This window comes from Talpa occidentalis, unplaced genomic scaffold (genome assembly GCF_014898055.3).
Source record: "Talpa occidentalis isolate TD23 unplaced genomic scaffold, MPIMG_talOcc4v2.1 talOcc4.17, whole genome shotgun sequence".
NCBI classification, from domain to species: Eukaryota; Metazoa; Chordata; class Mammalia; order Eulipotyphla; family Talpidae; genus Talpa; species Talpa occidentalis.
The window spans coordinates 58,714,976-58,737,992 of record NW_023601754.1 but is presented as its reverse complement, the minus strand read 5'-3'; the positions used below and the strand labels follow the sequence as shown (position 1 = coordinate 58,737,992).

At 40.8% G+C, this 23,017-nt stretch overlaps 1 protein-coding gene across 1 annotated transcript; it reads right to left on the bottom strand.

The window, feature by feature from the left end:
- Window positions 1-9,269: 9,269 nt before the first annotated feature.
- Window positions 9,270-22,020, bottom strand: LOC119250138 (membrane-spanning 4-domains subfamily A member 4A-like). Its single transcript, XM_037517846.2, has 7 exons — window positions 21,799-22,020; window positions 17,367-17,525; window positions 15,562-15,690; window positions 14,598-14,654; window positions 13,074-13,229; window positions 12,793-12,894; window positions 9,270-10,919 (listed from the first exon to the last, which is right to left on the bottom strand). Exons 2-7 carry the CDS (start codon window positions 17,508-17,510, stop codon window positions 10,848-10,850), a joined length of 660 nt encoding a protein of 219 aa, XP_037373743.1. The 5' UTR covers window positions 17,511-17,525; window positions 21,799-22,020; the 3' UTR covers window positions 9,270-10,847.
- Window positions 22,021-23,017: the final 997 nt, after the last annotated feature.

Below are 23,017 nucleotides of genomic sequence, written 5' to 3'. Positions count from 1 at the left end.
ATAAAAATAAAATTTATTATTTAAAAAAAAATAAATAAAAGGCTGACTTAGTTCAGAATGGCACAATTTACTGAATGCCATCCCCTTGTCTTAATTTCTAGAGATGAATCTAAGAGAGGAAAAAGACTGACCAGGAAAACGATGGACAAGAGACGGAAGACCCTCCATCTCTCTCTCCTGGGCTCCTGGTCCCTTCTCCTTCCCCAGAATGCCCATGGTGTTTTCCCATCACGCCCTGCACCTCATCACATCCAAACATCCAGTGAAGTCATGTGGTCCAGCTCTCCTCCGGGGCTTTGACAAAAAAGGGACAGCCACGACCATGTTTGCTTGGGTGGAATTTGCCATCAAGCCAATTGAATCCATCAACCCAAGCAGAGATTTCCTCTCCAGTCTTTTTTTTTTTTTAAAGATTTATTTATGCATACAAGGGCTGGGGTGCAGGACAGAGATGCAGGGGGGTGAGAAGATTCACCAGAGACAGAGTGGGGAACAGAACAGGCAGACTGACTGAAATACACTGCTGAGGGGAGCGGCAGGTGAGGCAGGAGAGGTCTGCTGCACCATGTGGGTTGCTCCCTGGCCGGGGATCGATCGAGCTTGTGCTGCAGAGGCTGCGGATTGCTTCCTAGTGCGGGGCTTAACCCCTTGTGCCACCAGGGAGGCTCTCCTCTCTTGTCTTTTTTCCTTTTGTTTTATCAGATCCAGGAACTCCAGAGTGCTAATTTCCATAAAATGGGAAGGTTTTACCTTTGACTCAAGTCAAATGCGTACAACCACAATGTGAATTTATTCGGAGGGGGTATCAACGTTATAATAATAGAAGCATATACTTTAATTGGCTGCAAGAATGGAAGGTTGCAAAGTAGGGGGACTGGCACCCAGAGTGGTGGAACCTGATCCAGAGAGCTCCTGGTGGCCATCCACCTGCAGGGAGGGGAGTTGCCAATCTCAGGGTGAGAGTCTTGGGTGCTTCTCCCCAAACCTTGGAGAAGGCTTAGGACTGTGGCCATGAAGTCCACAGCCCTCTCAAATTGTCTTGAATCTGGTGCCTTTTCAAAAACCCACTATCAAGACCACTTGTTAATTTTAATTAAGGAAGCCCCCCTGGCACAGGCAGGTTTTATCTGTCCTCACCTACTGCATGTCTCTTATCAGTGTCTTCATAGGCAAGTGGTTGCTTTTTAATTGACAACTAAAGTCTTTCTATCTCAACCGTCCCCACCTTTCCACCAGGCATGGTCATTTCGATGAGAGTATAGAGGACATCTTTCTGCATTATTATAACTTTAAATGAACTCGGAGAAGTTGCAAAGAAAGTGCTTGGTACGGACTCCTACAGAGCAGTGGGGCCAAAGTGCCTTATTTACTGTCTTCTCTCTACACCTACATCTACTCTCCCAATACTGACCCCACACCCCACCTTCCTTTACCTACCCTCTCGTTCTTTTATTTTCTTTTGGCTTCAGTAATACCTGAACATGATATTTCTCTCTTCTCTTGGCTTGGACCCATCCTGCCTTGACCTTCTGTTTCATACTCAGCTGATTCTAGAGTCTGGACTCTGCCAACCCAACTGGGAGGAGAAGGACAGATGTAACAATAATACATGCTGATCATGATTTAACACAGAGTTTCTCAAAAGCAACACTCATGGTGTTTTGGACTGGCTGATTCTTCATGGTAGAGGGGGCACTGTAAGACTTTTAACAGGATCCCTGGCCTCCACTCACCAGATGCCAGCCACAGTCCCGTCCCAGATGTGACAACCACAAATGTCGCCAGATATTGCCCAATATCTCCTGTTGGAAGGGGAACCAAATCGCTGCAGTTTCCTATTGAGAACAACTAATTTAGAAGGGTTTTCTATGACTCCTGTGTAAAGGCAAGTGTGTGAGAAAAGTATGATTTTTCAGTAACTCAAGTTAGTTTATTTTTACATTTGATTATGATTTCAAAAAGGACATCAGATGAAGTCTGTCATCTTAACCATTTTTAAGTGTGCCGTTCAATGCCGTTCATACACTTCAGTTTAAAAGTATATTCACGTTGTTGGAGACCAATGTCTAGAACTTTTCAATTTCTTACAAAAGTGAAATTCTATACTCATTGAATGACATCACCCCATTATTCTACTTTGTTTCTGAGTTTGACTACTTCAGATAACTTATATCGGTGGAATCATAGTATTTATCAGTATGTCACTAATGTATTTCACTTAGAAAAATATCTCCAAGTTTCATCCATGTTGTAGCATGAGATAGGATTTTCTTCTATTTTTAAGGCTGCATAATATTTCATTTTATGTGTAGACTACATTTTGTTTATTCATTCATCAGTCAACGGGCATTTGGGTTACCTCCACCTCTCAGATACAGTAAATAATCTGTTATCACATGGATGTGCAAATATCTTTTCAGGGAATTCATAGATCTTCTTTTAGTTTATGGAGATTAATTTTGTTCCTTTATTTGGGTCACATTTTCCCATTTCTCTATATACCTTGTGATCTTTTGTTGAGATTTGGGCATTTGAAAGAACAGCCACTTCCCTATCTCTACAGTCTGATTTCATCAAGGGGGAGACCACCAGTCAGCAGGGCACAGATTCTGGGGACCCCTCAAGCCTGTTTTGAGACTGTGTCTTCCCTAGGCTCCTGACTATGAGCCTCCCAATTAAAGAGGTTTGTCTGCTTCTTCTCAGGAGCTCATATTCCCTCTCTCCTTGGTGTTTTCCTGAGCTTCTACATCTCTCTGGGACTGTCACAAGCCCTTTGTTCTGAGACCTGCTAGGCTCACATCCCAATTATGCTGGTCCCATCAGAGCTTGGAGTTGGGAGAAACAGCCGATCCCTCAGGTCCCCTTGAAGAGCTGGGATGTGGGTGCTCAGTCAGCTCTTCTTTCCTTTCTGAGGAGGAAGTGGAGGGTTGGGAGCTCTTCCCAATTACACCATATTGAGCCAGGGTGGGTCCTGGTGAGGGGGCAAAAATGGCACGCGTTTTCCTGCCCACACTGGTGCTGACTTGGATTCCTGCAACCTGGTTTCTGCAGCCTCATGAAGGCGCTTAGGTCTGTCTGTTGTTCCTAATTTTGGGTCTCCAGGAGGAAATGAGGCCTGGGGCTTCCTTTTCCACCAATCTTGCTGAGGTCACTTAAGTCAATTTATTAAAAGAGCTTATTCTGTTGAGAGGTGAAAAGTCTTTGTTTCTACCTGTGGCAGAGCCCCCAAAGCAGGTGTTTATACAGTGATAAGGAGTTGGAATTGGGAAGGAATAATCTTGTGTCCATCTAATTTCTGAAGATTCCTATTCAAGGATCTCTACTTGGAAAAGAAGAAAGTCCAAATTCTTTGGACTCAAAACAACCACCTGGTCTTGGTTTCCAAAGCCAGAAACGCCTGCCTTCCATTCCTCTCATCTTCAGGACCAGACATCTTATAATCCCTAAGAACACCAGCTATTCTCAATGAGCATAACACTTCTTACCAAGCCATGCCCTCTCATGGCCCAATACACCAGGAGCTCTTCTCTCTTGATATTTTTTATCTGAAGCACTAATCACAATGTCTTGAGTGGTGTCTTATTTGGACTTTGTAAAACAAAGGCTAGAAGAAGCCAGTAGGCAGTATCTCCCTTTTCTTCGTCACTTCTATATTCATCTACTCCCTCCATCCATCCCTTCAACTCTAACTAACACGTCATCTTGGGGAGACAGCTAAGACAGTCCTAAATGATGGCTGTAGGAAAGACAAATAATTATCTTACAAGAATGTTAGCCTTGCTCATTATCTTTGGACAAATTACTGCTGAGCAACAGGAAGTCTGCAGTTGAAGATATAGCAGCCTGCTCAGGCTTTGGGGAATTTGGAGGAGGAAGGGCTGGAACTCAGAATGAGCTAGTTCATGACCACGATGGAGACTTCTCATGCGTAAATGAGCAGTTTCTACCAATCATGGAGAAGAAATCAAAGTGTGGCCAGAAGAAAAAGGGAAACATTATCCTCAAAAAATGAGCAAAACACGCATAGGATCCCTGTGAGGAACAGAAATTAACAGCTAGAACACGCCTCTAATATCTGATCTCTGTGGGTATTTGCATGCTCTAGCAGGATAAGACCTGAAAACAATAAAACCTTATTTATCATATATAAGTAATAGCCTCATCAACTGTTTTCCTTTTTTTGTTTCTCATATAATACTTGATATTTTTGTTTAAGAGTTTTATCTGAAAATGTCTTGAAATATCTCTGCTCAAATTATTCATTTGGCCAACTGTTTTAGAGAAAACAGTTAATGGTGACAAGATTTATGCTATATCCAAATAGACCAATATCCGCACTTGCTCTCCCAATTACTTGGGGAAGCATTGCCTTACCTGGCATAGACAGGTGCTTTGAACTGTGCTTTGTGTTAGTTATGTTACTTTATGTCAAACTAATACAAGATGTAGGTTAACTCCTCCACTGATATTAAGCACTCGTGCATAATTAGGATCAATTATTTAAGAGAACATGGTACATTTATGCCTTACCATGAAATATACAACACGGATAACTTAATCTCAGAGTTTCTGGGTATGGATTATGATAGTAATAATTTTTGGGATATGACAATAGTATTGAGATCATGAAGGAGATAGTTTTTCTTAGGAAATAGATCCCAAGTACTTGAAGGTCAAGTATCATGCAATCAAGCACTTACTTTCAAATGATTCATCAATGTATTTGTGTGTATCTCTGTGTGTGTGTGTACAATATATCACATCATCTATAGAAACATAAATAATACCCATTGGATGAATACCATCAGAGACAAACACATTCTCCGACAAAATAGGTTTATTGACTTGTTGCCATGGTATATAGTACACACTGGAGGAACTAGGAGGCATCTTAAAAATCAAAGGAAGAGAAGGGACAGTTTTAAGATGGGGATGGATGGAGTCTAAATTTGGTGGCGTTTAGATTGGCTTAAAGCAAAGCAGATTGTGTATAAACAAGCCTGGGCTAGAAGGAGATTCAGACTCTTGCTTCCTTGGAAACTACAACAAATTTTAAAATGTGTAATATTGATTCCCAACCATCTCATGAGAAGCTCTGCGCAGGACATCCTTCTAATTATTTTTCTTTCCTGTCTAACTAGGAATGGAAATTTAAATGGTGTAATTTTTTTTTTAAAAAATGGTGTAACTTTTTGTCCCTGCATGGATGCCCTGGAAAATATGATTAACACATGGACAAATTCATGTACATATTCATAGGTCAATCCCTTTATGTATAATCTATTTGCATAAGGATGTGGAATATCTTTTTTAAATTAACTTTTTATTGTTTTAGCATGAATCTCCAGAAAATGGAGATCAAAACAAGGAATCATGCTGATGTTTTATTTTATTGTTATTTTTTTTCATGCTGATGTTTTAGTTGGAGGAACATAAAAAGTACATTAATCATCTTGAGGAATTATCACAAAGTGAACCCACCTATGTTAAGCCTTTCTAGACCAAAAATTAAAAAGTGCCAGCCCTTGGAGGCCCACAACCTGTGCTCCTCCCCAGTCACTACACCCCTGGGGTAGACTCTATATTGACTTCTACTGCAGTGGTTATTTTTCCTGGTTCTGGTGCTTTGATAAATAGAATCACATAGCATATTTACTTTTACATTAGCCTTGACTTCAATATTATTATACCATATTGTGGAGTAACATGACTGAAAAATGGAGGGATTCAATGAACTGCATAATGTCTCTTCTGAATTTGTGGATCGGAGGAGCCTAATTACAGGGGGGAAATGAAATTTAGAGAACTGGTCACTTTTAAGAGAGAATTCTGCATTCAATGTGCTAAAGCTGCATCCTGGAGAGTAATTCTAGCCTGTAACTAGAATGTCATAGACAACTTGGTTAGCTCCCTGCTACGTGCTTGGCATGTAGTAGACGCTCAATAAATATTTGCCGAATAAATATATTGTGGAGATAGAGTTAATTTATAGTTGTCTCGGAAAAGCTCTATCTTCATCTTTGAGGATTTTAACTCTGGTCGAGATGAGAACATTGGAATTTATGCTGTACTGTTTAGAATCCCAAACCACCTTGGTGATGTCCTCCTACCCGCCCCCCACCTGATAGGTTTCTCTACTAATGGTTTGCAACTAATCTACTGAGTTCGATACACCTGGCTTGATGATGTAGGGGGTTGGGAGAGCTTCTTGCACAGATCTGGGTAACCCAAGCCCCAGACTAGCCGCATCCATGATTCTGCTGGCAGCAGGGTTCTTGTACTGGAGACTGTCTCTTCTCCCTGCATGTTCTCTCCTCCTCTGGCCACGTCCTGTGGTTGACACTGGAATCTGGTGAGTCCTTTCAAAGGTCCCAGCTGATGATTAGTTTCTGATGTGGGCAATCTAATTGGGACTAGAGAAGAGATAATATTTACAAACAAAAGCTTTGAATCGACTTTATTTTGGGATCAGGTATCTTCCAGGCAGAAAATTTAAGAATATTTGTGAAAAAAATATTTGCAATATGAAACCTCCATTTATTAAAGTGAACTAAAACAAATTTCTTGTAAAACATCTAATAGTATTCAAATGAAAGGTGAACATTTGGATTGTGTGAAAACAATAAATGTATAAGCAAATTAGTATCATTCACAAACTTATTCTTAGTTCCAAAACAAATTAGAACAATGTTGAGACAATTTAATCAATTGCTAAATAACTAAATTTTGTAATCCAGATATTATTTTGTTTTAGTAATGACTGTCTTTATCAACAGAGAACTAGTTGATCAGAGGAAAAACTCTGATCTTACACCCAGGTCTTGCCAGGGCTTTCTAACTTAGAGAATATGTGTATTTAGCATGTATATGAATTATATATGTATGTAATTTATATATTATATATGAAGTCTACACAATATGTGTACTCCATGTATATTTCACACACATGCATATGTTTGTACGTCTGCTTGCATGTGATTTATGGCATTTGGGGGACTTGTTATGGATGTAGCTTCTGTGACTTCAGAGCTAGAGGTAAAATGGCAAAATTTTCATTATTCTCCATCATCTTTATTGAATTTAAGAGGGAAGGGAGACTAGGTAGAAAAAAACAATTAAGGTAAAAATCAGTTTTCAAAGGTAATGAGTGTGGATTGAAGCACTGTGCTGCTGGGAGCAGGGGAAATGAACTGTCCTAGAAGATATTGGGGCTGCAGAGCACAGTGAGGTGCCTGACCCCCTGCTGGGTTGTGACCCTCCCCCGCCCCCTTTTGGTAGTCAGCTGCACCTGTCAAGTTGAAATTCACTGAAAAGGTGGGAGCAAGGTCGGGACTGATTCTGGTGAAGCTGTATTTGGTACCTGAGAAAGACTGGAGCAAGTTACCTTGAACGTCTCACAATGTAAGTGCACACAGGTGTGTGTGTGTTTTCTGTGCTTTGTGGCCATCGACAATAAAAAAATACAGTAGGAAACTACAGGGGACTTTCAGAACTTCTTCCTCTGCCTGAATGTATGTACCTGTTGCTCACAAAAATATTAAAATGTCTAATATTATCAGCCCTACACAGTTAATCAAAATTACTTTAATTCCTGAAAATCACATGAACATTAGCAATCTCAGTAAGTCTCAGTCAGTAAAAAAAATTGCTGAGCTTAAAGAGGCTGAAAAGGGAAGCCAAATGCTTGGTCAGCTTTGTTTAAATCATATTTGCAATTTAGAAGTTGGTAAACTTTTTTCCCTACTCACCAGGCAATCAAAAGAAACTGGCTTTGTGTATCTTTTCTGTGTTTAACACACAGTAAACTAAAAAAATCAAACCAAAGGATGTATTTTAATTAATTCAGAAATTGATTTTTATAGCTTTGTGTCATTTTGTTTCCAGGATTGGTGTTACGTGAAAGAAAACACCTTTGAGTCCAGGTTAACACTGTCTGGATATTAACAGATAAAGGCATTAGGGAGTAGAACTGAATTTTAATATGAAATAACAGCTGAAATAAGAAGCAAATGTCGCACCAGTTGCTTCTTATAGAACGTAAATAAGGGGGCTTAAGAAAGTCAACATATGGGCCTCCCTGGTGGTGCAGGCGGTTGAGCGCAGCACTGTGAAGCTGTCTGCAGCCTCTGCCATGACGGTTCGATCCCCCCGGGCTGGGGAGCAATCCACATGGCATGACAGACCTCTCCTACTCACCCACTGCTCCCCACAGCAGTGTATTTCGTCAGTCTGCCTGTTCTGCTCCCCCCTCTGTCTCTGGTGAGTCCTCTCACCCTCCCACGTGTTTGACCTGTACCCCGGTTCCTGTATAAATAAATCTTTGAGGAAAAAAAAAGAAAATAACAACAAAAAAAAAAAGAAAATAACATATAAAATTTGTTACATTTGAACTTTGGGAATGGAAGATTTAAAATGATTAAATAAGCATTAAGTAAAATGAGTTCTATTTGGACATCCTCTTACACCTTGACTTGGAGACTTAAAGGCCATCATTAGGGACTTTGACTTGGAACCACTCTGCTCTCGTCAGTAAGCGTTGGTCTAGTATAAGATTCACACATTAATCTGATGACTGCTAATAGCACAGATTCAGACCCTCATAGTTTTAAGCCTAACAGAAAGGACGTAAGAAGGAGACTGGTCAAAAAATGCTAGAATTAGCTTTGATTGGAAATACCATTCATTCACATAAAGGGTCTTTCTTAGACTATCTCAGGATGGGTTCCTCTAGTTGAGTTGATGCAATTCTGCCATTTCCAGATCTAGAAAGAATCTGGGGGTGGGGAAGTTGGGGATGTGGGGTGGTAAATTCCAACCTTGTGCATAAATTGGAGAAAGGAATAGTGATTCCATTGAGGAATTTTACACTATGATTATCACAACAAATGGGATTAATTGTGTAGTGGACACTGTAAAATGCAAATGAAATGCTGGAAAAGAAAATTAGTGAGGGAAGGAGCTGTCATTAAACACATACAAAATAAAGAAGATTGTGATTTACAATAGACAAATATGTCTTTATTATAAGGCAAAATATTAACATTTAATATCACTGTTTCACAATATTAAACAATACTAGTAAAAATAGTATAGCTTTACATTGTAAATTTGGGATGTGAAATTGGGATGAGAAAATGAAAAATTTAAGAATGATAATAGAAGCCATAAATAAAATAATAAACATTCTCCACATTAAACTTAAAAATAGTTTTTAGCAAGAGAAACCAAAATAAATGCTAAAGAAAAATAGACTGGAAATATAAGTGCATAATAGAACATAGCTGATGGATTAGTATCACTAATATGAAAATTTCTATGCATAATAGTATAAAAAGAAATAGGTAAAGAATATGAATAACTCATAGTAGAAGAAAAATGATAAAACCCTATGTGATGCCTAATAAGGAACTTGATTGAAATAGCTTAAACAGTAAAAATTCTTTATTAAAAATCAGAGTTGGGCCTCCCTGGTGGCGGAAGGGGTTAAGCACCACACTACGAAGCAATCTGCAGCCTCTGCAGCACAAATTCGATCCTCGGCTGGCCAGGGAGCTACCCACATGGTGAGGCAGACCCCTCCTGTCTCTCCTGCTGCTCTCCTCAGCAATGTGTTTCAGTGGATCTGCCTGTTCTGTTCCCCACTCTGTCTCAGGTGAATCCTCTCACCTCCCCCCACCTCTGGCCTGTACCCTAGTTCTTGTACGCATAAATAAATAAATCTTAAAAAAAAAACTTTAAAAAAGTAGAGTTAAAACAAACCTCAGGATACAGCTTCTGAATCATTGAATCAAAGGTATTTTCATTTCTTTAACACTGTACTGTCTATACTTCCTAATATCAACCTCAAGTCTCACCACATCTCATCTGAATGGGAAGAAGGTGGTACTTGAACTTATTGCTTCTAATCTCATGTATTTGGCTCTGTAGTAACCCAAATGTATTTAAAGTACATTCAGTAAATATCCCATATTCCACAATCCCTTATGTGGCACTTTATATAAATTTGATTAACGGTATAATCCTCTCCTGCAGGGGAGAAAGAAATAAAGACGGGAAGAGGAAAGTTAATGTGAAGAGAGAGAGATAGAACATACTAGTTGAAACCGATCCATGAGAGCCGACGGTGGCAGCCCAGCGCATCTCTGTGGGGGTAGGAAAACAGGAAGAAAGGAAGTGGGTAAAGCCATGAACTTCACCTTTCTGAGAGGAAATACACTCTGTGTCCCCAAATGTGCAAAAAGACAGTTAAACAAGCGAAAGGTATTGTCCACGGAAGCAGAAATACGTTGGGAGGCCTCAGGCCAGAAATCTCTCTTTTCCCTTCATTTGTAAAATTGCATTTGCTAACATAAAATCAATCTACTATGTCCGGAAGACAGATAAAACCTGTCGAGCACTATTGACTCATTTCACACCTGATTGATTTTTTTAAAGATTTATTTTTATTTTTATACAAGAATTGGTGTATAGGCCAGAGGTGTGGGGGGTGAGAGGATTCACCAGAGACAGAGCCGGGAACGGGACAGGCAGGCAGACAGACCGAAGTACAGTGCTGAGGGGAGCAGCGGGCGAGACAGGAGAGGTCTGTCCCGCCATGTGGGTTTCTCCCTGGCCGGCCGGGAACTGAACTCATGCTGCAGTGGCTGCAGATTGCTTCATAGGTTGTGTCTTAACTCCTGCGCCCCCAGGGAGGCCCTACACCTGATTGATTTTAAGTCCTGCTATGACTGAGATAAAGCCACTGAAATGAGGTCTTGAGATGATTCTGGTTCTTTCCTAAGTAGGGGTCTTGCATTACTGTCACAACAGATTTTCTGGCACATTTTTCTGCGGATCTGCTGGTGGCCTCAAACACCCTCATATGGTGCAGAAGGAGCTGTCTCTACCATGTGAGAATTCGATGGCATAATGAACACAACCTGTGAAATCAATCAGAATATAGAGGTGAGTCAAGCATATAACCTCAGGGTTTCCCTTTCTGTCTATACAGTCTGAATTCAGTCTCGGCCCCAACTTGGTGGCTTTCTTAGGCACTCCTAGATCAGGCTAGAGCTAAGGAAAACATTCAGTAGTAGTTCTTGCTGACGGCTCTTGTCTTGCCAATGGATTGATTTTACTATAGAGGACGGTGCCCAATGATTGGGTCAGTCTGGGTGTTATGGAACATAGGTAACTCTTCTTCCAAGTCAGGTTGCTTATGCTGATGGCAGCAACACACCCAGCCCATGATTTGCTGGCCATGACTAAAGCATTTTAAAAAACCATCCTGATCCAGGATGGCAGGGATCCTCAGAAAACTAGGGGAAATGCTAATCTTTCTTCCACAAACTCTGTGAAATGGAACAGGGTGGGGAGTTGATGTGAGAACCAGCAAGAGACAAAGACTTAGGCATCAGATGCCCCACAGCCATTGCTCTTTTTGATTCATACTCCCCCGCTCTGAAACTAATGGAATTAGTGGGAACAATATTTGGTGGGACATTTCTTAACTTTGAAATGATCTAGAAACAGCAGGGAACACTATTTCTAGACTTAGATACTGTGATATAAAGGTTAAGGAGTTTCCTCCCTAACCCAAATGTTTCACTCAAGGAAAATAAAATGCTTCACTTAACAAAATCACAGAATTATTGGGGACTCTTGAGACACTCCAACTTCTAGGGTCACTCATGGACTTAGTCTTCTGTGGGGAAGGGCCATGCAGGTGGAACAAGGGGTGCATTAGGAACTGCCCCCAAGGCAGTAAAGAGTCACAAAATGGCAGAGAAGAGCACCAGAAAGTTACTGTCATCCAACTGTTACATTTTATGATTTGGCTCAGGTTTTGTCTGACCCTGGATTTGGGGGGATGACATTAATAAGTAGCTCTTGGGGTTTTAATACCCATTTGGTCATCCTGGAACCCTCCATTATTGGAAGACATCCTTGTTCTCTTCTTCCTAGTGACTCTCGGGCTCACTTCCTCTCCCGTTTCCCGGTCCTCTCTCTCTGGTGTTCCTTCTGCTGAGCAGCCGGGAGAACCTGCTGCAGGTCTCATATCAGGCATCAGACAGATGTGCACACAGGGAGAGAGATACGGAAGCCCTGACTTTCTTCGGTAGCCCAGGGAAGGTTGTTATCATAGAATTGTGGAGTAAAATCTCGTTCTCTCTGGACCTCTCCACTGAGAAGTGTGCTCTGATCTGGACTGAGAGAGGAGGCCCTTTGCGGGAGTAAGGATAGAGGGAAAACAGCTTTTCTTCATCCATTGTGGTAGACAGAATCCTAAGATGACATCGGTGACCCATTGTAATGCCCCACTGTAATCCCCCCCCCAACCCCGAGCATGGGTGAGATGTGAATATGAGACATGATGATATACTATGCTGTGACATGGAATGTGCGTGTATGTGATATATTGCTCCTGTGGATTCACTACTAGCAATCAATTGACATGGCGTCAAAAGGATGCTTGACCTAATGGTGTGAACGAACCCTTTCATGGGGCCTTAAAGCACCAGAGACTTTTACTTTCTGTTGGCCCCAAAGTAAAAGTAGATTGTTGTGAGTTTGACAGCTGAGTAGAAACAAGATCTGAGGACTCAAGGATCACAGAGATCACAGCTGACTCTGCAACCCTAGAAAAATCCTAGATGACAGGTTTATAAGACCCTGAGCAGAAGACCCAGCTAAGTGGTTCCCAGACTCCATTCATGGAAACTGTGGGATAATAAATATGCATTGGTTTATGCCTCTAAGTTTGTCCAATTTATTGCACAACTTTAGAAAAGCAATAAGGAATCCAATACTCACTCCACCACCATTACAACAGGATATTTTGCATCCAAAGGCTGAGAGGGACACGGCTATGCAGAACTCCAGCACACTCAAAATCAGCACTAAGCCATCCAGACCCTAGAACAAAGTCATAACAAAGACTCCTAAGTAAAACATTGTCTGTCCTATTTCTCAGTGACTTCCAGCTTCCCAAACTGATCCATTCATCAGGGAGAAATGCTTGTTACTTCCACCAGAGCCAAGGCTCCTTTGACTTGCTTCTACCACACTATCCAGTGTGATGAGGAACCACTCACCATTAAAATGGAGTTGATCATGAAACAATGATCCTTCTGACCATAGTGACAGTAATGATAGTGAAATTGTGATACACTTAAGCTGATTGCCAGGAGTATGATCCCTAATGCAGCAAAGATGGAGCTGACGATATTCACACCCAAGCTGCCTTGGACCTAGAAAGGAATGAAAACCCATTAAACAGCCCAACAGCATCCTCAGTATGTCTTGCCAGTCACTTGCACCCACTACTTCTTGCCTGACATAGCATCTCGTCTTGCTCATTGCACTGTCTTCTAACCGATCTCTTTCTTTAGAGTAGTTTCAACTCTAATCTCTTGCCAAAGCTTGAATCTTTCAGATGACTCCTGTGGGCCCATTGAGGTCAATGCCAGACTCCTTTGTAGAACTATTAATACCCTTTCTCTTTAGGAGACAACCCTGTTTGTCACATCTACCACACTCAGCTTCCAGTAGGTGGCTTCCTGTGATTTTCTTTTTCTTTTTTTCCTAATCACTGTTTGCCTCTCATGCCTCTTTGTCTTTTATGTGTTATCTCCTTCTGCTGTGAGTTCCTCTCCCTATATTCTCTTCTTCTTCTTCTTCTTTTTTAAGGAGTTATTTATTTATTTATACAAGCACTGGGTGCAGTCAGAAGCGCGGAAGGGTAAGAGAATTCACCAGAGCCAGAGCGGGGACAGAACAGGCAGACTGACAAAATACACTGCTGAGGGGAGCAGCGGGCGCAGCAGGAGAGGTCTGTGGCACCATGTGGGACCCTAGCCGGTGGCCGGGGATTGAACCGGCGCTGCAGAGGCTGCGGGCAGCTTCACAGCCCAACGCTCAACCACTGCACCACCAGGGAGGCCACCCATATTCTCTTCTTATGGTGAATTTATGGAGACTTTGTATCAGAACTAACATCCCTCAAGGAAGTAGGAGAGGAGATGCAAAGGTAGGCAGAAGAAGTCGGATGGTGAGAGTCACATTGATAATTCTCTGTGGTTTGGTATTTGTTCGCTGGGAAAAGAAAACTCAAATATGATCTTCGGCAAGGAAAAAATCTCTTGAGATATGGGCTTTGCCTTCTAAGGTGTCCTGGCATGGAAGTTATGTTTGAAATTTGCTGCTTCTTATTTAATAGCCTTATTGTATACTTCCGTTGGTGCAAACCAAAACAAAAAATTTTTGCACACAGTTGGAATACATATTTTAATCAAAAAATCAAGAAATATTATGCTACACCAGCATATGGTGTCATTGTCATGGGCTGGAACTCAAGGGTTTGTTTAATGTATCCTGCTTGACATTTGTTCTCAAGATTTTCTCAGCAACTACCTTCCCAAACTATTCACTCTTCTGTCATTAATTCTACTATCAGCTAATTTTATTATTTTTGAAAGACCAGTTCAATGTAGTAAAGGTTAGCATGTTATGTGTTTTGGGTTTTTTTTCCTTAAAAAGCAAACTCTATTCTGGCAGAATACATACTTGGTTAATCCTTCTTTTGGGACAACTCCACCAACAAAAAATAGATTACTCACCATACCTTTTGTAGTTCTAACTCCTGCTGCGACTGATAAGGCTCCTGAAACAATAAACTAGTAAAAAGAGGAAAAATGCAGGTAAAAAACCTTAAACTGATATTTGAGGTCATACGGACTAAAACATATCCAAAATGTGATAAAGATATACAACAAATCAATTTTGTTAGAAGAAATATGAGCATTTGTAAATACCTGTCCCTCTTTACCAAAAACAAGAGAAATTCTAGCGGATGGGTTCACAGAACTTATGAAGCCTTTCCAAAAATATTCAACTGCATTGGTATTTAACTGTGCGAGGACATTGAAATCTAGAAGAAAGTTTCTAAATTTCTCATGTGAAATAATCTTAACATAGTACCAAAAATTGAATAAGGCATTATAAAAGAAAAGAAACTAGAGATTATTTTCATTCAGTGAATCTTCCCAGTCACAGAAATGAATCTTGATTAGTCCAACCCAATAAAGGTAACCTCTTTATTTCCTGCTGATAGTTGGCTTGGAAATGTAAGACATTTATGCATATAAAACATTTATTAACGAGATGTGTCTGCCATAAGTCCTCAATGAGACCTCTCTACTACTGAATTAACAACTTCAAAAATGCAGAGCCACTCAGTTTCTTGTGAAATAATCACTTTTTTCAATGTTATTTCTGCTCTGGCTGGGGCCTTTTGCTATATGCTACTGTATTACATCCTAATTGATACATAGTAAATAATCTTTCCAGCTTTCCGTGAGTTTTATATTATTGTTCCCATTTTAAATATGAGAAAATTTAGAAAAATGAGAAAATCGAGTCAAAAGGTTAGATATATTTAAAATGAGAAAACTAAGTCAAAGGTTAGCTCTATTTCTCAAAGTTACAGCGCTACAAGATAAGGTTAGGCTATGATTCCAAAGCTTAGCATAATAACAATTATGCTGTATTGCCTCCAACCATATCAGAAGGTATCCTACTCACCATCACTGACCCCCAAATTGTGTAGCCTGTATACACTGAAAAGGGTTGTGGTCCGTAAAATGGCAACGTGGCAGTCATTGCTATGATTCCAAAACTGATGTTCATCAGGGCAATCAGGACCTGCACAACCTGGAAATGATGAGCAAAGCTTGTCCACTGCAAAGGTGACACCAAAGCTACTTTCCCCGACCACTGTTACCCTCACCATCCATTGTTTGAAGAGTCAATGGTCTTCTTGCTATTCTCTTGTCACTTATTTTTCACATAAAGAACCATGGATATGCTTATTTACTCACTTCTTGGACTATTCCAATTGCCCCAATAACTTCAAGGTAACAGTAGCACAAATACCAGGACCTCCCTAGAGAGCCTGCATTAATGCCTGTGGGGCTGTTCTACCACAAATGTTGCTCTCCATTGCACAAGCTCAGACAGAAATTAGGAAGGAAATAATTATTCTGGAAGGATAAATACTCTGTAAAAAGGAGAAATAATCTATACAGGGGAAGAAAAAGAGAAGAGCAATAGAACATTCTCTTGGAGCTTGGGGTTCAGGGACATGAGTGAGCATGGGATCTAGAAATACAGGAGTTGGAGGACAGATACCCTGTGGCATTAAAAAGGATCCAAAGTATCAAATGACTTTGTCCTCCTGGTTTAAAGCTTGAGTTACAGATAAAACTCTATTGCCACTATCCATCCACCTGTCGTAACCTGCCTTTCTTTATTTTTTTATTTTTTTTTTTACTATAACTGTTATGCTATTATTATTTTTTTTAATAATAAATTTTATTTTTATATTCCCCATACAATTGCAGCCCCCCCATTCTGACCCCAATCCCTCCCCTCCCACCCCCGCCCCCTAAAAGTGTCTCTGGTTCGTAGTTTTTTGTTGATTTTGATTTTCACTTTCTTATAGTTATTCGTTTTCCTGGTCCCTTATTTAAGTTTTCTAGATTCCTGCTATGAGTGAGACCATCCAGTATTTTTCTTTTTCTTTCTGGCTTATTTCGCTGAGCATGATCCCTTCCAGTGCCATCCATGTTGCTGCAAATTGCATGTGTTTATCTTTTTTGAATGCTGAGTAATATTCCATAGTATATATGTACCACATCTTCTGCCTTTCTTTAAACCATCCATTTCTTTTATACACACTCACCTGAGAATCCAGACACACACAAAGGAGGACTTTCATCCTCTAAGAAGCAGGCTAAGGAAATTCCCCAGAGAGAGACAGTAATAATATGGCCATCAGCACTAGACCTCAAGAAGGTCTGGAAGGGACACAGCTAGCACATTTGAGACCATTTATTTTGTTACTCTTCCATGTCGAAGCTAAATAAAGTCATCATGGATGACTCACAACCTTAGACTAAATCTGAATCTTAGACTAGAACCTTAGACTAATCCCTTCTCTGGAAGGGATTAGATGAACTAATATCTATTCTCAAACTCTCCCCCCCTCCCGCCAAAAAAAAAACTGAGAAAGAGGGAAAGCTTTGAAACAGATATTATGAGGCCAACATTATTGCCCTGTTACCAAGAACAGACAAGAACATCACAAAATAAGAAAACTACAGACCAATATCCCTGATTCACATACATGCACTGTATTTTAAATGAAATTAGAAGCATGATATAATAAATTAGTGTGTCAGTTTTCAAGAGAATATCAAATATTGATGTCTCCAGGACTAGCTGATATATTGTGAGCTTGGTGGGACAGAGTATTTTTGAGCATTAGGTGTGATCAAGTTGTGATTTTACAAAACCATTTGTTTTCCCCACATTGGCAAATGACTTACCCCAAGGATTTTGGGTTCCCCCTTCAAGAACTTCTCTGACATCTGTTTCCACAGACGTGACTTGATAGTAGTAGGCTTCTCTGGCTGGCATGCCGCAGGGCCATGCTCTGACACCATCTGTTCTAATCCTTGCATGGTTCCCATGGAGTGGAAAAGGTGCTACAATAAGGAACGTAATTTAAGACGACATCTTGGGGGTGACAGGACAACCTCTGGTGTGCCTTCCCTTCCTCTATTATAACAACTATTAGAACATCTTCACAAAATTTAATTATTGCAAAGGGATCCAGGAAAGTAAAACAAAAAAATCTTAAGGAGAGAGATACACAGAAAAAGAAACTAAATGCCACACGACTTTAAGATGCTAGACTCGAAGGAAGGAAAACATGGATACAAGTGAGATGAATATGCTGGGCCCCTCAGCATATTCAGGGAGATGTCTTCAAGTTCATATATCAAGTCTGCACTCAAATTTGATCTCTACTCCTATTCTCTTAGTATGGAAATTTCCCCTTTGAATGATAGCTTTTATAATTGTAATAAGCTACACAGAATCATCTGCATTCTAGGGTATCAAAAAATATTTTCAGTCTGCCCCATATTTCTAATCAGAATACAGTTATAGTAGTATAGGTAGAACCTTCCCCCAAATTCAATGATTTATATCATCTTGGATTGTATCCTCTAAACTCTGGACTTTGAGGATAGAATTATGATTTTGAGTCATATCTCTGGCACCAAGTATTTAAATCTCTTCTCCAACTAAGATGTTTTAAATCTTGACAATGAAAAACAAATAAAATTATTTTCTGAGATTTGAAGCACAAATATAAAACACTTAAGTTGCTTCCTACCCACAATAATGACCCCATCAGTTTACGAGGAGGTAGATTTCAAGCACATGACTATTTTTATCTATTTGTTTAATTCCACATTCAGATGCTGTAAGGCCCACTTCTATAAATTTTGAGGGAAGTGAAATCTGTTATGATTCTGCAAGTAACATTCAGTTCTGATGTTGCTCCATCAAAGCGTCAAATATGGAAAGATGTACCCTTTTGTTGGCAGCACAAGGTAAACAAATGTTCCAGAGGCACACATTTTCTAAGTACTGGAAAAGGATTTGGATTTCTCTGGAAGGGATTAGATGAACTAATATCTATTCTCAAACTCTTCCCCCCACCAAAAAAAAAAAACTGAGAAAGAGGGAAAGCTTTGAAACACATTTTATGAGGCCAACATTACTGCCCTGTTACCAAGAACAGACAAGAACATCACAAAATAAGAAAACTACAGGCCAATATCCCTGATTCACATACATGCAAAAATGCTCAATAAAACCTTAGCAAGCCAAATTTGGCAAAACATTAAAATTTTAAATGTATCATACATCATGACCAGTCCAGTCCAAAATCTGCAAAATGAGCAATATAATTCACCACACCCACAAAATCAAGATAAAAACCACATACTCATGTCAATAGACACAGAAAAAGGATTTAATGAGATTCATTTATGAAAAAAATTTTTTCCAAAAAATGGGAATTGCAGGAACTTACCTCATTATAATAATGGTCATATATGACAAACCCATGGCTAACATCACACTCAATGGTAGAAAACTCAAAGTTTTACCTCTAAGATCAAATACAAGACAAGGATGTCCATTTTCACTGCTATATTCAATATAGTATTAGAAATCCTGGCTAGAGCATTTAGACAAGAGGAAGATATAAAAGGAATCCACATTAGAGAAAAAGAAGTAAAGTATCACTATTTGCGAATAACATGATAGTACATAGGGAAAAATCCTAAAGACTCCACCAAAAAAGCTATTAACAATAAATCAGTACAGTAAAGTGGCATGTTACAAAATCAATATATAAAAATTGGTCACATTCCCATATGCAAACAATGAACCAGACAAGAAAGTAGTCAAGAAAACAACCTTATTTATAATTGCATCAAGAGGACTTTTGGTACCTTGATGGCAGGTGTGGTTTTGTGACATACACCTAACGTTCCTACACCTCTAAATCATATACAACATTGTAAACCAATGTTTCATAGATAGATAGATAGATAGATAGATAGATAGATAGATAGATAGATAGATAGATAGACAGAGTTGAAAACAAAAAATAGTTGTACTGAAGACAAGGATAACATTTTTTTAACTTATCTTGATGTTAGCCACTGTTGACTATATACTTAGGCAAAGAACATTTTCGAAGAAAGTATGCAATGACTGATGAGCATACTTTAAATGTTCAACATTTCTCATTAAAGGAATGCAAATAAAAACCACTATGAGACACCACTTCACACCCATTAGCATGGAAAAAATAAAGACAAAGACACAAATGGTAGTGAGAACATGAAGAAATTGGAACCCTCAAACGCTGATGCTGAGATTGTAAGCTGGTGTAACCACTTGGGAAAATAGCTTGGTAGCATCTCAAAATGTCAAGGATAGACTTCCCTGGTGGCCCAGCACCCCCACACCCGGGAAAACACCCAAGAGAAATGATAACACATGTCCACACAAAAACAAAAACTGCACACCAAAAAATGTATATGCATGTTGTTAGCGGCATTATTCATGAATATATTTGACTTATTTTAATATGTCCAAAGCAGGTATTTCACTCATTGAGGAGTGAGCCCATTAATGGGAATGGTCTGCCACCTGCAGCAGCAGCAAACTACCCGGTTTGGCTCTTGTCCTACGCTGATGGTACTGCGGTCTCCGCTTCTCCCAGGCACAGTTCTCCACCACCCCACATGCATCTTACTCAGTCTACGATGGTCAGGTGCAGCTGAAGAGCTCTCTGTTATCCTCATCTTCCATCTTGGAGGCCAAACGTGTTAACAAAGTAGCTACCAATGGTAATTCTTAGCCCAGTTGAATGTGTGTTTTACTTGATTTCCCTTGAACGCCAATGAACCCATGTATTGCTCTTCCAGACATATATTCAGATTAAGGCTTTAGGAAATGTAGGTTATGCCTTATCAAGCCCCTCTGGGGCTTCTTCCTCTATAATTAATATCACTGAGCTTCTTCAGGACAGAGATGCTAGATTAAAATAATGTTTTCAAATGACTCAGGGTATTTCCATACTTCTGACCAGCATTCTGGTCACACCTCTGTCTTTGTAAAGAACTCTGTCTATAAACTCATGTCATTACTTCCTACTTTCACACCCAAGACATCCAGGTGTTAATTACATAGGGAGGGCAAATGCCCCCAGGATGAGCATTTGTGCTTAGTCTCCAGGGTTCAACTTCCCTATATCCAAATACCAAGGAAATCAGAACAGCAGAGAACACTGCATAGATATGAGGGACGTTTCCTCCAGAGCTGGGAGACTGATGGCAACCTGTCACATTGTCTGAGACATGTATTGGGTGATTGACAACCAGTGTCTTTCTGTAGTTGTTCCTAGAAGACACAGAAGAAACCTAGAAAACTCCCCCTTCTCCCTCCACCTGCTCCAACCCCTCTGAGGACCAGCTTTCCAACCATCTTTTGTCTCCTTATTCCTAATCACGATCCTGCTCGTGGGTCACCATTGCCAAACAGGGAGCAGAGGAAGGTGGTCTGAGGCTCTCCCTCTCCCTTGTCGAATCTCCTTTGTGTGAAACACAACAGGTGTCTGGAAGGAGCCTGAACTCGAATGATCTGGAGGAGGAGGATGGAAAGTAGAAATGGTGGCCTGGGCCAGGAAAAGGCTTGGGTTAGGAATGAAGGAGTTTGGGTTCAACTCCTAGCTCTTCTACTGACTAATGTGACCCCCGTAAGTCCTTTTCCTTCTCTGGGTTTCGAAAGAATGCACTGGGAACAAAGGCTTTCAAGCTTCTCGCTGGCCCCAAGAAGGTGAAGAATTTCCTCTCTTCCTTCAGTTTATGTCTGGGGTGTCTCAGGCATGGTGACAGGTGGTTGGAGAGCTGGGTCAGATCAAGTCTATCTCAGGGCCTGCATAAAACCTGCTCTTTGCCCTACAACTTCTGCACCAAATTCTGCAGGGGATCAACCTTTCCTTAATTGTAGCATTATAAAAATAACACGCTAGAGACGGAAGGAAGGATATCAAGAATATGTGAAGTAATTAGTCAAAAGTAAAATACTGCACTCAGCTTCTTGATAGCCAGGAGATTTATTTACTAAACAAAAGTAACTGAAACAATCTAATACAACAGCTAGCGCCAGCCTTCAGGTGCCGTCCTTACCCAGATCCTCTGCAGCAAAGATTGTTCCCCAGGGCCCCCTAAATGTGTAATTAACAGAGCACACAGCCCACCCCAACCCAGAATACCAGCGTGGGCCCAGGATGGGGGCTCATCCTCTCTCCTCCCACTCCCAGGGATCCTAGACCTGTGGATGAGAACCCCATCACCCCCAAAGCCTAGGAAGGCACCTCCCTGGACCTACCTTGCTTCAAGCCTGCAGTGCTGCTCTGGGTCAGGGGTACAGGAGACCCTGGCCAAGCACCTTCGTCCAGATAACAGTCACTTCCCCGACTCCACACCTCACTCCGTTGAAATCTGCATTCCTCTTCCAGTGGTTTTTCTGAGCCCCAAAGGCTGTGGTGAGAATTTGCTGATACTCATAACTAGTTCCTTTTTCACGTCGGAAGCACTGACTGATTTTGTCTCTAACGTGAGTGTGAATGTCTGTTATGAAATTTGCCAAACAAGCAGTGACGGCCTCACACAGTCTTTTCCAGGAAAATAATAGTGGCCCCAGCCCTGGGTATCGTGGCAGAGGATGGACTGTGTCACAAGTGCTCAAAGGTCTGTGTGCCCAGATGGATGCATGGCACCTGGGAGTCATTTGCAAAGGCCTTTTCATAAGGTCACATCTTCACCTGTGTTCCTTGTCTCCTGGACAATCGTCGACGCACCTGCAATTCCACGTGCAATTCCACCAGTGGAGATGGGTGGCAGGAAATTACGTTTCTAAATCAAAGAAGCAGCTGGTGTTTTAGAAAGTGTGTGGATCTGGACTTTGAGGCAAATACAAATCCAGTTCATTCTTATTTTGCTGAACCTAAAATGCTTTCTTTGTAAAATGGAATCAATAATAATGGATGTGGAAGAAGAACGCAAAGAGGTATTTCCTTCTCATTCATCCACATTTTCCTTTTTTTATTTTTGGCTTCACTGCCCTCTCATGCCATTTCAGTTATCGAAATGCTATTATTTTGCATCCTTGCTGGCAGGATCCCTCCCCCCAGGGCAGTCGGCGCATCCCTCCCATGGCCAAAGCACCTACGGCCTCCACCACGGTCCGCTGTGTTCTCCTCGTCTCTCCTCGCTGAAAGCCAAAGAAAGATCCATGGTCAGTTTTCAAGGGTTGGTTTGTAAGTTTACCTTTGTCTGACCTTTTGTTTTGTTTTTCTATTACCGCGAACCAAGCAGTGTGCTATGGGCTACAGATAAAAGGGTGAAAAATGATGGACACAGGCCCTGTCTCCAAGATGCTGATAGGCTACGGGACACACAGACAGGAAAGCACAGTCTGCTAACCCGGGATCGCCAGAACCTGCCAGGAAACAGGCATTCCAGAAGAGCCCCCAGGAGGGTCCATTAGCCCAGTGTTGGGCAGGCAGAGGAGGCTTCCTGGAGGAGGGGGCATGTCCCTGGAGAGC